General features: G+C 34.8%; 2 protein-coding genes and 1 non-coding gene across 3 annotated transcripts; 2 read left to right on the forward strand and 1 right to left on the reverse strand.

The window, feature by feature from the left end:
• Window positions 1–954: 954 nt before the first annotated feature.
• On the forward strand, window positions 955–1,524 carry LOC141641507 (uncharacterized). The gene has a single exon (XM_074450167.1). It carries the CDS (start codon window positions 955–957, stop codon window positions 1,522–1,524), a length of 570 nt encoding a protein of 189 aa, XP_074306268.1.
• A 1,419-nt stretch (window positions 1,525–2,943) lies between these two features.
• LOC141630829 (zinc finger CCCH domain-containing protein 15-like) lies at window positions 2,944–5,208 on the forward strand. Its single transcript, XM_074443579.1, has 2 exons — window positions 2,944–3,426; window positions 4,863–5,208. The coding sequence occupies exons 1-2, from the start codon at window positions 3,010–3,012 to the stop codon at window positions 5,121–5,123; spliced, it is 678 nt and encodes a 225-aa protein (XP_074299680.1). The 5' UTR covers window positions 2,944–3,009; the 3' UTR covers window positions 5,124–5,208.
• Window positions 5,209–18,821: 13,613 nt separating this feature from the next.
• Window positions 18,822–18,894, reverse strand: TRNAE-CUC (transfer RNA glutamic acid (anticodon CUC)). The gene has a single exon. It is a non-coding gene; the product is annotated as a tRNA-Glu (tRNA).

Below are 18,894 nucleotides of genomic sequence, written 5' to 3' on the forward strand. Positions count from 1 at the left end.
ATTTTTTTAAAAAAGTAAAACATATTTACAATTAAAATTTTAATCATATTCAACGTTTACATTAATTATAATGACATAATTATTAAAATAAAGTTTTTTTAATAATTATTTTATTATTAATATTATAAAAGTTATATAAAATTGAATTTTTAGTTGTGTTTGTAATTTGAAGTAATAAAAAAAATAATTTTTTAACTATTTTTTCAAATTCATGATTTACTTTTGATCCAACGGGTCGACCCGTTCGAGTCGGGTCTCGGCCCTTAAATAACGGGTCATTTCAGATTCGGGTTAAACGGGGTCGCGGGTTGAAAAAACGGCTTTGTAACCCTAAAAATGGGTCGGGTTTTCGTGTCGCATCGAGTTTTGACGGGTCTAGTTGGTAGATATAGGTCGTCTACTATGGATCCTCACCATATATAACTAGAAAGGTCAGTCTGTGGCGAATCTTCCCCGGTTTTACGAGGGAGACAAAAATATAAGTACAATCAAATATGATAGACCGACAAAAAATCGGAGCTTCTCACATTGGTTATAATACTTCAAACCTCGGTAACTTTTATAATTACTCCTTAATAGCTTAACTTTTCAATCCCACCGCGAGTTACATAGTGATATTTACTCCCTCCAAGTTTTTTTTATCTTCCTCTTTATCTAATATATATATATATATATATATATATATATATATATATATATATATATATATATATATATATATATATATATATAAGGAGTATTTTATTGAAACAAGAAGATATTTCGCCTTGTTTGTCGGGGAATGAGGGCATGCTTGGCCGTGATTTGCTAAAGCCAGATGGTATGGGGTGGGACGAAGAGATGATTGCTCAGTTGTTTTTACCCTTTGAACAAGACAGGATTGCAAACATAAGGGTGAGTCCGAATAGACAAAGGGATATTTGGTATTAGGGGAGAGAACGGGATGGGATTTATATGGTTCGCAGTGTGTATAAGATGCTTGCAGGGGAAGTGAGTGACATGGTTAGCTCGTCGGATTGGGAGAGAGAGAAGTGGCTCTGGAATCGGCTCTGGAAAGTTTTGTTAGGGCCCCGCATTAAGCTCTTTTTCTGGCAAATGTGTAGTGAAGCTCTGGCCACGAAGGCGAACATCGCTGCCCGGATAGGAGGTGAGTGCTCTTCTTGTCCTTTATATTATTCTTTCGTTGAGTCGAGTCTTCATTTGTTTCGGGATTGTGGGGTGGCACGATGGGTATGGGAGGAGTTAGGGATTGATTATGGGATGAATGGATATGGAGGGGATGTTCGGGAATGGGTGGAGCAGGTGTGGAAGGAGTTGAGCGAGACGGAGTGCGGAACTTTCATGGTGGGGTGCTGGGCGCTATGGGAGCATCGTAATAAGGTGAATTTTGAAGATGCAATGGTTGCACCGGAGGGTGTTGTGAGGCGGATTCGGGACGTTCTAAATGAAGGGGTCGGGAATGAGGTGGATAAGTTAGCTGGTGAGAGGAAACGAGGGGCTGGTGATGGTGGGGGGTTTGAATAATAGCGAGCGTTGGAAGGCGGTCGGCTGGAGACAGTTATGTGAAGCTTAATGTGGATGAGGGGGTGAAGGATGGAGAGGGAGTTGGGACGGGGACTGTGTGCCGTGATGGGAGAGGAGAGGTGTTGTGGGGTTTGTCTATTGTTCGGCATGAGTGCTGGGAAGTTCATGTGGCGGAAGTTGTGGCGGTGTTCGACGATCTCGAGGAAACGGCTAGTAGAGGGGTGTTGAATGTGGAGGTGGAAAGCGATAGCTTGATCGTGATCGAAGCGCTGCGGACTCGGAAGCAAGGACGTAGCATTTTTTTCTCAGATTATAGAAGATATTATTATTTTGAGTTCTAAGTTTCAGTCGGTTAGATGGTTGCACACAAGTCGTCTTAACAATTGTGTGGCTCATGCTTTAGCGCATTTAGTTCCTAGAGTTTCTGGTAGATTTGTTTGGTCACATGGTTTGCCACATTCGGCTTACGCTGCTGTATTGTTTGATCATTCTTTAATAGAGTAATGCCTTCGAGCGTCTTTTCCTCAAAAAAAATAAAAATACGATAGACCGACAAAAAAATTGGAACTTCTCGCATTGATTATAATACTTCAAACCTCTGTAACTTTTATAATTACTCCTTAATAGCTTAACTTTTCAATCCCACCACAGATTACATGGTGATATATACTCCCTCCAAGTTTTTTTTATCTTCCCCTTTCTCTAATATATAATTGAAAGAGGAAGATATAAAAAACTTGGAGGGAGTATATAATACGTGTATAATTGTATAAGACGGCCTATTGTAAAACACGTTATTTTGCCAAGTTTATATAAATTCATTTTTATGTGGATTAATCTATTTTACATAACAATAATAGTATACCTTAAGGCACACATTGGAAAAAATTTCCTGGCCTCTAACTAAATTCTTATCTTGTGCACTTAAGATACATGTTAGAAAAACTGTTTTAAGAAAATACAGATTAAATTGAAAAGAATGTGGAATGCACAATCCTCACATAGTCACATTCCATTGGTCAATCTAGGCAATTTGTGTGAAATCTCATGCCACAAAAATGTAGAATGGGAATGGTTGTTGGGCTTGGGATATGCAAAACAAACATGCTACCAAACTTGAAACATACATTGAGATCAAAATCAAACAAGTGATAGAATTTGTTTGTTTTGGTACACTAGCCGATTAGTTACAATTGTGAACAACAAGCAATGCAATCAAATGATTATATCGTTTGTTACCACCACCCCTCAAACCTTTCTTCCATTTTTATTTTTCTAATTTATTAAATTATCAAATTCAACATAAAAAGCTCCCAAACCCTAATGATTAACCCAACAATTGAAGCAAGTCTTAACGCCACCTCCAACTTCCTTCTCCTTCCTTGTTAAGCAACTTTTGTATACTATATAGTTTCAACTTATATGGTCCATAAATCAAATGAGCTAAAAACATAATAATAACTCGAAAGTTCAGAAATCATAACCATGAATAATAATGATGATTATAATCCTAATTTTTCCATCGTAAACATGCAAGCCACCACGCGCTTACATGAGCTCACTAGAGAGGCTAATTCCCTCCAAGAAGAGAATGAGTGGCTTCGATTAGCCAACGAAGATCTTATAAGTCGCCTAAACCGGCTTCTTGCATCATCGGTGCAACAACAACAGGTTGTTGGTAGAAATAGCCATAATATTGATAATATAGTTGGTAGTAATAGTCCAACAAGTGTGATTAACGATCATGATGAAAGGTTCGCAATGCCTAAAAGTATATCTATTCGATCTCCTACATACTTCAAATTCGTGAATTCATCGCCTTCAACTCCTACTAGTATCTCTACTCCTCTTGTTGCTGAATCGACTCCCCTTTTACGTCCATTTCAAAATGTTAATGGAACGGTAAGTACGTCTCTCTTTTTTTTTTGACTATTTTTTTTGCTTTTTTCATGGAAAATTTGGAATGTATAAAAAAACTAATGAGATGCATAATAAAGGATATGATCATTGTAAGAAAAATGAACAATGGTCAAAAGTCCAGGCTCGTAACCATGACCTTAAATTGACTTCGGATCATCCTCTATCCCATTTTCGTGTCTCATTGCATGCCTTAATCTTCCTTACGCCTCATCCTTGTATCATTATCTAAATACTTATTTTTATTGTTTAATGCTTATGTGTCAAATTGAGAGATGGTGGGACACAAGATAAAATATGATAATGAAAGAGTGAATCATGACTCCTAATTACTTCCTCCCATCCAGACCAAAGGTTACGGTTGCTTTTTGGCACTATTCATGGTCGTAGGGAATCTTTGATATTATTCTTAATCTATAAGACAAAATATAGTCATGTGAGATCTTGTTTGATTTATCGTCATGAATGCTATAAGAATATCAAATTTTTATAATTTTTAATAATGTGTAACTAAAGATATGCACGTTACAAAACGTGCCTCGACAAGTGTGATAAAGCAACTGTAACCTTTGGTCTGGATGAGAGGGAGTACAATACATTCGAACAAACATCCCCTATTTACTAAATGCATAGGCGAAACTCCAACTTTTCCCGCCTAAAAATATTTCCCAAAATAGTGCTTGGTATTTTTAGCATATACTATATGTGTGGATATGATAAGTTATAAATGGATATAATCTTTTGTATTTAAATATTTATAACATTTAATATTTCACATTCTACACAAATTTATCTCCGATCTTTTTAGGATAAGTAATCTTTTTTTAAAGAACTTCTTGGTAAAAATTTATTGACTTTTTATGATAAGAAGTTGCGGCTAAAAAATATGGTATTAGTAAATATTTGTTAAAATTCATTGTTTTTTTATAAACATTTGCAACTAAAAATTATGTTATATTAGTAAATATTTGTAAATTAACATCATTAATTTCTCGGTAAATAAACAAAAAAAAATTCAAAAAATACTCGTTTTATCACTTCTTACGATTTAAATTTTTATTTATTTCTTTAATCAAAATACATTAAGGAGAAACATGAAAAATAAGTGAATTGTCAATTTAAATTCTATAAATAATACACTAAAAAGTAAAACTCTATAAATACCGTGCATATATTGCACGAGGTCTATATTAGTAACTCTATAAATACCGCGCATTCATTGCGCAAGATCTAAACTAGTTAATAAACATGTCTTTAAACGAAAATAGCGGCATATAAACGGAGAAAATCGAGTCAAAATAGTGTCTCGAAAACTATGCAAAGTGCAATAAAAAGATACTGTAATTTTGGCATAAGTATATTAGTATTATTTATTGCAATAAATAGTGGTATATAAACTCAAATTTTGGCATGGTACGTAGAGGCTAAGGATGCGAAGAGATGAAGAGAAGGCCATGGAAATGGAAGTGTATAACCAAGGCATGTACAAGACAGAGTTATGCAACAAATGGGAAGAAACAAGCACGTGCCCTTACGGCCAACATTGCCGGTTTGCCCACGGGTTATCGGAGCTCCGACCCATAATAAGGCACCCACGGTACAAAACTCAAGTGTGCCGTATGGTCCTCACCGGAGTCCAGTGCCCCTACGGCCATCGTTGCCATTTCCGTCACTCGCTATAATAATGGTTATCAAGCTAATAATCATAATTCATCAAGTTATATACATACAAATTCATTGTTTATACGTTAATAAAATATAATGTCCTATAATATTTCTGTTCATGCGTTCGTTAATGTTTATTCGTCAATAACTTTTATAAGTTGATGATGTAAAGACGTAAAGTAAGACAAATATATATAGATATACATATATATATGCTCTCGTTGTTAATTGTGTTTGATTGTCGTATATGACATTATCTTGATGCATGTATTCGTCTCCTTGACAAAATGTGAATGCTCGTTAAACTTCTTACATGCCGTTTACAATCTTAAAAACAACTCCTAAGCGTTAATTAGATACATACGTATATGAGTACCTCACTTTGATTATGTAATAAGAGACAGTTTATGACCGATTTTATAAACAGATGGAATTATTTTTGTTGTCAGTTGATTTTAGAATATGACCTTCTTTTGACTTGTCAAATGGACTCTCTCTTCCTCTCTGGTCACGCCCAACTAGAGCTGGCAAGTCTGACCCGACCCGAAACCGAGCAAACCCAACCCGACCCGACCCGAAAATATTGTGATCCGAAACCGACCCGACCCGACCCGACCCGATGAGGACCCGTAACCCGACACGATCCGATTATCAGTGACCCGAACCCGACCCAGACCCGACCCGATATTGACCCGACCCGATACTGATCCGATTAAATTGATTAAAATGTAAGTTTTGATCAAAATGTAAGTGATTTTGTGTTTAGAATGATATGTTTGACTTAGTAATGAATTAATTAAACCAAATAATAGGTTAAAAAATAAATTTAATGGTAAAAAATTATAGTAATGCGATTAAGTTACCGGACCCGATACTGACCCGACCCAAACCCGACCCGACCCGACACATTATTCGACCCGAAATGACCCGACCCGATAACGACCCGAACCCGACCCGACTCGACCCGAAAGGGTATACTGACCCGATATGACCCGAACCCGATATGACCCGACCCGACGTGACCCGACCCAAACCCGACCCGACTGACCCGATTGCCACCTCTACGCCCAACACTCGTTTTTCAATATTTCACATGGGTATGTAAAATGACCATAACATTCAAGTAGGTTATTCACACAAACTTGAAATCAATATATAAATGGGTTTTTGATATATAAAATTATTGTGTGTTGGGGAAGCGTCCTGTAAACCCGGTGTGGGAAGAATCTCACCCAACAACGATACTACGAAGGAACACACACAACGGACGTAAGTAAGAGCAAATAAAGAGACACCGCAATTTCTCACGTGGAAACCCCTTCTCAATTAAGAGTAAAACCACGGCCCTGCTCGGCAAATCAATCCACTAGTAAAGTGTAACAAATAATTATGGAGTACAATCACAACAAGTATTGTCACTCTCACTCACAATTTGTAACACTCTTACTCTCTTCTTATAAAGGATGTTGAACACTTAATTTCTCCGAAAATTAATGTTCTCACCAATCCTATAAATAATGCCCCACGTATAATTTATACTTGCACTTATTTTAGGACTTTTTTCTCCACTCTACATAACTCCATAATGATGTCTATTTATACATGATGAATAACACATTCACTCATGAAACTTCTCTAACCATTATGGCTCTAAATGTAACATTTTTACATTAGTTACTTTATTCAATTGTTGCAATATATAACAACTAATCCCATGAATATTAGTTTGCGTTTTATATTTGCTACGTTAATTATTTGTGGAGTTTGGGGAGATTAACCCAACAAATTCCTCCCTCGACCCAAATCTCCAAACACCTCAACTACATCGGAAAAACGGACCTTCTTTTTTATGTCGGCTTTTCTCACTTGGCCATTCTTCATGCTTTGACCATCGACGTAACAAATATTCTTAATCTTTATCCCTTGCATCACCAAGCTTCTCCCACGATACACTTTGCACCATTTACCACTACCAACATATCGGTTCCCTTCAGTCGTCAACACACCCAAAGAAATAATGTTGGAACAAGCTTTATGGACATACCTCACATTTTTAAAAGTTCTCATAGTGCCATCACGGAGTTTCATCCTCACACTCCCTACACCCTCAACCTTCAATTTGAGGCCGTCGCCCACTTTGACAAGCCAAAGGCTCCATTTGTTTGCAAAGTATCAAATGCTCCATGGTCTTTACACACATGCACGGATGCACCCGAATCCATCACCCATTTATCTTGACATTCCACCTCATCTTGAGTAGTCAAGAATATATCTTCATCACTACTATTACCACACACGACATTTGAAGAATCACCTACATCATCAACCTTTGCCTTGCCCAACTTTTCTCTTAAAGACTTCACACTTTTCAAGTCTTCCTTCATCATTGGACAATTTCGTTGAATATGGCCCATCTCATGACAATAATAGCACTCCACACTATCCATGTCCCTCGCGCGCGACTTTGATTTACTTCTTTGGCCATTTACATGTCTTTGTGATCTTCTCCCTCTTTCACAACCATCTGCCACTAGTGCCCCATCACTTGATGATGCATCTCCATCTATTTTCGCCATCATCCTTCATTTTCTCTCACCACCCTTATAGCTTCATCCAAAGAAATTTTCTCTTTATCCACGAGCATCGTCATCACAATGGGTCTAAAACTTTTCGGCAATGAAGCCAATAATAAGAGAGCTTGCTCTTGATCCGTTATCTTCTCATCGGCATTCAAGAGTTGACACACGAGCTGGTTGAATTTATTTATGTGGTCTTGTAAATTTGTATCACCCTCCTCCATTTTGAGTTGATACAACTCTCATCGCAAACATAATCGGTTGGTGAGCGACTTTGACGCATACATGCCTTGTAACTTTTCTAGCAAGGCCCTCGGCTCCTTCTCGCTCAAAAGATTATACTTAATCTCCGGTGCTACCGCCAACCTTATCATACTCACGGCTTTCTTTTTCTTTGACTCCCAATTAGACTCACTCATCTCTAATGGCTTAGTCAATTCCAAAGCCTCATCAAGACTCGACTGGACTAGCAAGTCTTCAACTGTGCTTTTCCACACCATAAAATTCATCTTCCCATCAAATAATGAAACATGAAATTTCTCCGCCATCTTACTTACGATAAATAAGTTCCTTCCTAAATCGAAATCTCCCACACCTCCCAGTATACAGAACCTTCAGCTCTGATACCACTGTTGGGGAAGCGTCCTGTAAACCCGGTGCGGGAAGAATCTCACCCAACAACGATACTACGAAGGAACACACACAACGGACGTAAGTAAGAGCAAATAAAGAGACACCGCAATTTCTCACGTGGAAACCCCTTCTCAATTAAGGGTAAAACCACGGCCCTGCTCGGCAAATCAATCCACTAGTAAAGTGTAACAAATAATTATGGAGTACAATCACAACAAGTATTGTCACTCTCTCTCACAATTTGTAACACTCTTACACTCTTCTTATAAAGGATGTTGAACACTTAATTTCTCCAAAAATTAATGTTCTCACCAATCCTATAAATAATGCCCCACGTATAATTTATACTTGCACTTATTTTAGGACTTTTTTCTCCACTCTACATAACTTCACAATGATGTCTATTTATACATGATGAATAACACATTCACTCATGAAACTTCTCTAACCATTATGGCTCTAAATGTAACATTTTTACATTAGTTACTTTATTCAATTGTTGCAATAGATAACAACTAATCCCATGAATATTAGTTTGCGTTTTATATTTGCTACGTTAATTATTTGTGGAGTTTGGGGAGATTAACCCAACATTGTCTTCTACTATAAAATGGGTGTTGATTTTTACAATACATATTTTACTCATTTCAGTACACTTTTGACCATTTTATCCCTCTTATTTCTCAAATTTACTATGCACTACATTATTGGAAAAAAAAAACACCACTATTGACCAGCCACACCGCCGTTGACCAACTCCCACTGCCCCTTCCCCTTATCGCAACCGTGCCTTCACCTTCCAATCGCTAGCTGCTGCCGGCGACGACCACATGCCTGCCCCGACTACATTTTTCCCCTAAATTATCCACACCCTGCGCCTTCCACTATCTCGTCCCACTACCTGAAATCTCGCCTTCACGTCGTCGGCGACACCTCACTATCCCACTCTGCTCACCGGCGACATCCCTCCCCTTCCCACCTCTTTCTACCGACCATGTCGCCATCCCACCAGGGCAACCACCACCAAATATGAACAATAATTCGACTTTTATTTAAATAATCCAACTTTTAATTAAGGTAAACCCTAATTAAATAAAAGTCTAACAAATGAAACAAAATAATTAATTTGATTCATAATAATGAAATTAACGAATTAAAGACTAGTTGTACTTATAAATTATCATCCATAATCGAAAAACTTTGTTAAAATTGAGTGATTATAGGTTTGGTAAGGGAGAGAAGTGTGTTAGTTTTTAGGTGAGATATGCAAATGGAAAAAAGTGGGTAAAATGTACTGAATTGAGTAAAAAATTTACTCCGGAAATAAATTACGTAAAATTAAACAGTACTCCTATTACATATTCCCTCCTATTCTAAATAAACTTCGCTACTTTCATTTTCGTCTATTCACAATAACTTCTCTATTTCTATTTTTGGTAGATGTTTGTGTGATCCAAATTAATTGTATGGTGGGGTAGTGTGTTTGTATGCTTCAAATTTAATTATATGCTGAGGTAGTGTGTGTCCTTAAATTTTGTGTATAAGGAGAATGAAAAAGTTTATTTAGAATAGAAGAGAATAGTAGTTTTTGAAAATAGATATGCTACACGTATTTGATTTTCAATTCATGTAATTGATATCGAACTACCTAATATGAACTCATCTATCGTTTCAAATTTCAATCTCTCTTCTTATTCGTGTTTTCACTCTCAAACACACTTGCAATGAATATTAGAGCAAGTTCAATGGTTTGACTCGAGGAATTAGTTGCAATTTTAAGAAATTATAAGCTAACTAAAACATTGGAGTTGTTCATGTAGAGTAGCTTGACTTAAGCAAGTATCTTCATTAAGCTAGTAGCTTAAATGGTCCTAAAATAAGAAAACAACCAATAGGAAACTAGTGGTTCAATTAAGTTAGTATAAAAGTAAGCTAAACCATTAAACTAGTTTGGCCCCTATTATTAGAGAGCATACTGCTCTTTATCTACAGTAGCATACTTTTCATAACTCTTCAAGTGCTCTCCATGTAAAAAAAATGAATATGAGCTCTCTATGTGCCCTTCTTCAAGAGCACATGAGAGCCAAAGAGAGTTATCTCACCATTTAAAAGTAGGATCAAAGTAGGGGCAGAATCAGGAATAAAATCTATCTAAGGCTAGATTTATAAACAATTGAATCGGGTTTGTTAAAGAAAAATCAAATTATTGGTAGCTCCATGTATAACTTTCCGGGTTATAAACAATGAACACCAACACAGCAAAGGCCAAACAAGAAATACATGCTCTAATGCGTTGGTTCTATCTTACCGTAAATCCTCTCCTCTCTCTACTAATGTGAAAATCTTAAAAGTGACACGAACAAATTTTATTGGGGCTTATTTCTTCGTATTATTAGTTCAATGATGTTTCTCCAAGTCTCTAGTATTTATACATATTTATTCAATGTATCATCCCGCTTTTCATTTCAGTTAGCTCCCATTATTTTATTTTTCGATACATACAACATACAAGTGATGACAACACAAATTTTTGCATAATCTTAATCAAGAAAATATTAGTAATTTCATATAATTAGGATTTAGTATATGAAATGTTTTTGTCGTTTTATAAATACGTTGGCGAGTGAAACTCAAAAAGTATTTAAAAGAATATAGAATATATAAAGGTAACATTGTCATGTTAACAATGATGGTCCTCATATCATCATGAAATTTCTCACCAGAATCAGATACACACTACTGACGTTAAGACAACGCACCTAGCATTGTGAAATTGTACTGTTAATATACTTTTCCAGAATTTAATTATTATTTGAAACCCAAAAAGTGTATCAAAGCTCAAATCGGACCTTGATTCATGAAAATTGATATACAAGAAGCAAAAATTAAGTGTTTTCTTTTCATTAAGATTTGTCTCTTTTTTCAGCCGTTTTGAAGATAGATGCTTAGCCATGAGATGAAATCAGAGTTAGATTCTTATCAAGAAGAATAGGTTACGGACCCATCGGCGGTCTTTTCTTAACGTACTTCTAATCACTATGCTATTCACCCCAAAAAGGAATGATACGTGCTCCACCAATTTGGGAATAGTCCAGCAATAAGGGGTCCTACTAGTAATGGACATGGGCAAATTGGCCTCCTTACTTCTTTCTTTTTTCTTTATTTTTTTCCTTTATGAACTTCTCCCATGAAAAAGGTCTTTAGCCATTGGCAATTTAGAACATGCGAGTTACGATACGTCAAAAAAAATTCGATCTGTAATATCTGTAGGATTCGTTTGAATTGAGACCTTTAAACATCAGACTTAACAAATCTTATTTGATTTAGACCTTTATGAATATCAAATCTTAGAGATTAAGTTTGAATTCTGAATCACGGGCTAACAAAGAAAATATGAAAACTCAAGCGTAAGGAAAAAGAATCGTTTGCTTAGAGTAACTGAAGTACAATCACAACGGCACTTCTACTTTATGTTTAAGTACAATCACAAAGATTACTATAATCATGTGCAATGGTGAATTTAGGGAGCTAGCAGAGACACTCATCCCCGCTGACCACAAAAAAAAATCGAAAAATTAATTGTAGTTTGAATCATTATGCGAAGACAAAGCTAATTGATATAACCGTAATAGATCACATCTAGATAAAGATTGTAATTAACATGATGCATGAAACTATGAAAGAATTTATCCCATATATTTGTGGATGCATGCTTGATGGGCAAACCAATCCCATTTTGACTAGGGAGAATAACCAATGAAGCTATAGGGAGATGCCACGTGGATTCCAAGATGAAAGAAATTGAAAGATCAACTTTAAAAATTGGCATAAACATTGGAAACGTCAAAATAATACCCCCATAAAAGCAACAAAGGATGACCATTGTAATTGGCCTTGAATGGAAAGTCTTTTTTAAGATAAGGGTTATGTGATTAGGGTCTCTTCAACTTTCTCTATCGTCTTCTCCAACTTGCTACTTATTCATCATGTCCTATTCTCTTATCTATATTCTTCTCCATTTATTTTTTTGCACATTTCTATAAAAAAATATATGGACACGTGTCACATGACTAAAGTCCTAAAAAATTATATGCTTAGGGATATGTCGTAATTGGTTTAGAGGGTTTCACATATTTCACTTTGATTATTTGAACTATTTCTCATCTTTTGTAAAAATGATACAAATGATAACATTGTTTGTTAGATTATACTTAGAATTGGTTTATCCTTTTTTTTTATTAACCCTTCATTAAGGTCCCGCTGAATCTCTTTTGTGCCATGGACTTAGCTAACACATTGTTAATTAACAATGTAAATCTATTAAATTTATCTACGTTATATAATTCTTTCATGCATCCGTTGTAAGATTGTTGTTATCTTAGTTTCTCAAGGACTTTTGTATGTAGTATGTTTAAGAGGGTAACTTGAGTAGATATAAACAGTTAGGGAGAATCTTACATATGTGTTGATCTAGCACAAAGAGACATCCGGATTGAAACCTATAATAAGCAGTTAATTAGATAATTTATTTTATTAAAGTAAATTTTAGAAACAAAGAAAGATAATCCTTTAGCTAGCCAACGTAATTAAGGTATACTTCCTCCTATTCAATGTAAACTTTCATATATTTTTTTTCGAATTATTTAGGTTTTCTTCCTTATTTTCTTATTTGAAAGCTTTGTGTTGTGGTCTAAATTCAGTTGCATGTGGGGTAGTATGTTCTGTATGGTCCAAATTCACTTTCTTAATCTAAGTGCACAAATGAATAGGGAAGTTTACATTGAATATGAGAGAGTATAATATAGTCAAAATTTAACAGGTTAACTCAGCTAGAAACAAAGACCAGTGATACAATGGTTGAGATACTAATATATTCTCTTGAGGTCTAGTGTTCGAATCATTATAACGACAAGTTGGCCCGCAAGAGTGGAATCTAGTCGTTCAAACTTGGGTGAAAGTATCAAGGGTTTCTGGTTCAAGCATCGCCAAAAGTAATTTTGTTGGGGTAATATTGTTTAGCTATATTTTCTAAACTTTAAGCTGCAAAATGCAGATTAACCTGAAGTATGTGGTTTGCAAATCGACTATTTGTGTCAAGTACTAGCTGCAGGTTCCTTAGTCATCCAAAAAAAACTAAAGCCAGAAACAAACAAAATGGTGTTTCTGAGCAATAGTGTGGAATCAAGACTTAATCTATGATACCATAAGATATGACATTAAGATTGATACTAGACAATTAAACATTATGCATTTATATATATATATATATATATATATATATATATATATATATATATATGCATCTAGACAACAGGATTTGATTTGATTTGATTTAATTTACCAAGTGAGTCCAATAAGAGTGGAGAATTGTCAAAAGAAATTATTGACCGTATGAAGGTGGGGAAGCATTCTGGAACTCCGAAGTGTAATGATCAACATTATTCAAAAATAATTGAACAAATTCCTCAAAAAAAAAAAATAAAAAAAAAAAAATAATTGAACAAAAGCATTACATCTTGCCAGTTAAAATAGTGGTTATAATTAATGCTTTTCATATTTTATACTATACCCTTTGCATGTTTGATAGAGACAAGAAATTTGAAGGGGAGACTCATCTATATTTGCATCCACTATCAATAGTTCAGAGTTAATGAGTTTAGAGGCGTTCCATGGATAATATGGGTCTCAAGCATAGCAAAAATGTAAATTTATAAATTAGTTCAATTCCTAATTTAGAATTGAATTTTTTTTCAAATATACTAATTAAATAAATGTAAAATAAGTTGTTGGAGGTTTGTCGTCATTACAAATTTGCTGGGGTTTGAATTTAGTTAGCGGTTTTTTTAACCGTGTCTTGAGAAAACACATTTAAAAATCTATATAAAAAAGAATGTTTAGTTAAATATTATAGTGTGCTCAAAGAATATCAGCCTTGATAAGTGATATTTGTATATACTCCTGTTCCTATTAATTGTTTACATTTTATTTTCCTACGAAAAATAATTTAATCAAAGGTAAACAAATAATTTATATGAAAAGAGTATATTTATATGAGTACCAAAGAGCTTGAAACACATACGAATACATATATTTGTATTATGTAACTTGTAGCTCCATGAGTTTAACTTATTTAAAACGTCTAAAGTAGTTGAATTGATCCCTTGTACGACCATTGCGTTCTTATATGTAAGATATATGGTCAATATTCAGATATTGAGGTTGTAGATACTAAATTCCAATATATGAAGATACAAAGTCATTGGGTGATATTGTTTATAACATTTTAGTATATATCACCCTATACTAAAAGTAAACAATATCATATAATGACTTTGTATCTTCATATGTTGGAATTGAATATCTAACCTAGCAATCTCAATATCATGTATACCGTATAAAATATACTCCGTATTTGAATACGTTAATATGATTGCAGTGGCGGAGCCAGGATTTGAACTCAGGGGGGCGAAAAATTTTAGGGGAGGCGAACGACTAATTTTATAAGGCACCCCCGAAAAAATTCGAAAAATTTAACTAAAAACTTCGAAAATTTCATCCGCCAGGGGGGGCGACCGCCCCTGCTAGCCCCCCCCTAGCTCCACCACTGTATGATTGTATGACGATAAAATTGTCATCGAGTAGCACAATATCCGTCCGGGTAACGCAAACTTATTTTTCGATCAACTTATAAATTGTTTCAGCATTTATTTTTTAGAAAAAACAAAGTAATCCGTAAATAATTGAGCAAAGCAGTCTCCATAGCTTCCTTGACCAACAAAAGAGGGAAAAATGAAAAAAGAATAAGAAATTCCAAGAAAAGATAGTGAATTATTAATACTCCATACTGCAAGAGTATTTATTCACCAACAAGTAAGCTAAAGAGGGTTCCTGACAAATAAAAGCATTATTGTATGTAAGTCCAGATGAATCATGTGCATATTCTTAACCTAACAAATCAATATTACTCCATTTTTTTATTTTTTTTGATAAGTTTATTTCCTAGAAAGGAATATTATTAAGATATATGTTAACCTCTTTTAGGAAATGCATTCACATTATAATAATTAACTACAATATTATTTACAAGTCCTTAGCTTCCCCTATAAATATAGGGTTCTATAGTACTTGTCTCTTCACCAAATAAAAGTCTTCTAATAGTCTTCCACAATAAACCAATAAAATTTCAAAGCAAGGATGTGATCTGATCTTCAATAATAATGGAGGGTATGTAAAAGTAGTCCTTAAATTGTAGGGTAAGACTGACTTAAGAGGAGGCAGTGGTGAATGGAAGCTGACAGAAGATAGAGAGCACTAAGGCTGATATACATTTCATGTTATTGTATCTCACTCCTTTGTGCTCTCTATCTTCTGTCATCACCTTCAGCCCCTCTTTCCTTTCCTTTCCTTTCTTTTTAGCGTTTTTCTATTACATACTGTTTAATCTATTGTCCGACTCCTGTTTGTAACGATAAGAAACGTAAAAAATAAAAATAAAAATAAAAAAAGGCGTATTTTACTTAATCGAAAGAGTGGTGGTTGCTGACAGAAGATAGAGAGCACAGATGGGTGAAATGCTTAGAGAATGCATCTCATTTCCTTTGTGCTCTCTATCTTCTGTCATCACCGTCTTACGATTTTCTTACGGAAAATTTGTTATCGTTGGTCGGTCATACTAATTGATCCCAAAAATTTTAGACCTAAAGCATTGTTATATATCCTCATTGAGGTATGTATAAAATGGCTATCCTTCTAGTTGAACTAACAATTAAACTAATACAAAGTAGGGAGTAACCTTTTTTCACGAACAGGAAAACTAGAGTAGTAAGCTATGTTGTGAATTGTGAAGCATTCTGCATTCATCAAGGTAATTTATATGTAAATATATCTAAATGATCTGTAATAGTTGCAATGCTGTGTCGTATTTGACATCTTTATTCTCTTGTACATACATATATGATATATCTACATGACTCATGAGATAGTGTGTTTGCTGCATTTCTTGAGTTAGCACTCATCTTTGATGTTTTTGATGATTTAATACGTATCTTTAGCCGGCTAGTCTTCCTTAAGACGGAGGTATGCCATCTTTAACTTGTTTCATACTCCCTCCGTCCCGGTCATTTGTTGTCCTTTGGTTTTGGCACAAAGACCAAGGAAAGGGAAGGGGACCAATTACTAAATGACAAGTGGAATAAATTGAGTGTGAATGATCAAATTACTCATCAAATTCATTCTTAAAATAGAAAGGACAACAAATGAACGAGACACCCCAAAATAGAAAAGGACAACAAATGACCGGGACAGAGGGAGTATATAGTTAAGCACAAGTCTCTTATTTGTTGCAGTAAATTAAACGAGGGTTTCATACACCCGTTAGCTTAGACATATGGATCTGTAAATGTCGTTTAATAAGTTGGTGGTTGTAGGTGATTTTGAAGTTGCAGGTGACGCCATTTTATTTTTCAATTTAATTGTTTATGTTTGTTGGTGTGCCAAAAAGTTAAATGGAAAGTTGATTTTGAAACGACCATATAGTAGACTTACTGTATGCAGTGGCCTGGTAAGGCCACAAGAATTGGTGTGTATGGGCCTTATATGTTATTGATCTAACAATAATTTATATAGATTAATTAGTTAGGTTTCTTTTTTTTGGTAATAAGGTAAGCTTTTCAACATTAACCACAATCAATTTATGTATAGTCCATCCTCATCCGAGGGAGATTAGGGGAGGGTGGGTCAAGTTAATAATCAAAGTATAAGCATATAATTAAGATGACCTAATGCCAAAAGAAGGTCATGTTATGTGCTGACCTCTTCTCATCAAATTAACCTTCTTCACGATCTAGTAGAAAATGGGTGTCCTCTTTTTATTGGTTGTAGAAGTTAGAAAGTATTTTAATGAAATGATTGGCAAGTTGAAAAATGTTAGAAAACTAAAAAAAATGCTTAAATAATAAAAATACATTGAGTTAATAGCTTGGTGACCTAGTTAACTTAACTACTTTTAAATGGGGATGATTTTAGCCTTTTAGGTCTTGTGTACTTTAACTATGGGGTAATTTAGTAAAATATGTTCAATTACAAGCTTTTATGGAGTAATTGCAATAATATGTGGGGTTTCAAGACCATCACAATCTATTTACGTTTCGACTCTGGACTAATAATAACTTCTTTATTTACCAGAAAACTGCTAGACTAACATTACTGCAAATGACGCATCACTTAGAATTTTTTTTAAGACGAGTATAAGCGTGAAACGAATCCAAAATATAATTCTAAACTTATTAGTTATTGGTAACCACATGTATGGGTGGCTCTGAATCGGTTTTATATTTACAATCGTTTTAAACAAGATTTTGTAACGACTTATAGAAGTTATACCAGATTATTAGGTATTTAGGTACACTTGATAATATAAACACATGTATTAATGAGTACGATTGGCAAAATTGTTTGAATTTTGAGTTCTTTGGGTTATTATTTCTCCATGAGATGGAAAATATAAGTCCAACCTATCTTTATTGATATAATCCTTCCGATTCAATAAATTATTTATATTTTTATTTATTTATAAGAAATATATTAATCAAATGAATATAATAAGTTCAATCGGACCTCTCATATAAGACTAGCTAGTCCCAATAGTATGATTTTAAAAAATTTAAGTTGTTATGTACTTGTTGACAGAGAAATGATATTCCGTACAAGAATTGCAGGGTTGGGTGTGATACTCGGCAGAAATATTAGGGGTGTTTGTCAGGGCAATTAAGGCAGTGTGTTCAATGCAAGGCTTGGCATATTTGGAAGTGTAATCTGACTTCTCATGTGATATAATATCAGAGCTTTCCATTTTTGTCACTCCATGTCAGTTTCCATTTATAGAAACCTCATAGGAAATGGACAGTGCACTAATAAGAGTACAAACTACCAAGTACTGCCAGTTTCCTACAGGTCTTTAATGTCTAGTATCCCCATTGTGTCTGTATATGACCCGAATATGTAACAAATAAAGTACTCCCTCAATTAGTTTAATTCGTAAATAAACTTATTAACATTAACACGGTTGTGACATTGGTTTCAAATTCGTTAACATATAATCTTGTTAATGTGACCTACAGTATTAAACAAAATCTAATACCTGACACATTGATTCAGAAAATCGCTTATGGCGTCCATCAAAACAATAAGTGATGTGATCTAGATTGCTATGCCCATCGTCGTAGACGGGCTTGATCGACTGTGATCGCCAATGCAATCTAATCAAAGAAGATATCTTCATCCTAATGTGAAGTGATTAAAAAGCTATGGAATGTTCCTCAAAAAAAAAAAGCTATGGAATGGAGCGTATGAAGTATATTAAGTTCCATCTTCCAATCTTTTCGAAAAGCGAGATTTGAAGCCTTTCCTTTGTACTCCCTATGAGTTAAAATTGAGTAGACGCAGTAGAACATTTGATTATGAACCACCAGTTGATACGTATTTAAAAAAAAAAGACACCAAAAAAAGTTCCGTTGCCGGGACTTGAACCCGGATCTCTCGGGTGAGAGCCAAGTATCCTAACCAACTAGACTACAACGGA

Source organism: Silene latifolia, chromosome 2 (genome assembly GCF_048544455.1).
Source record: "Silene latifolia isolate original U9 population chromosome 2, ASM4854445v1, whole genome shotgun sequence".
NCBI classification, from domain to species: Eukaryota; Viridiplantae; Streptophyta; class Magnoliopsida; order Caryophyllales; family Caryophyllaceae; genus Silene; species Silene latifolia.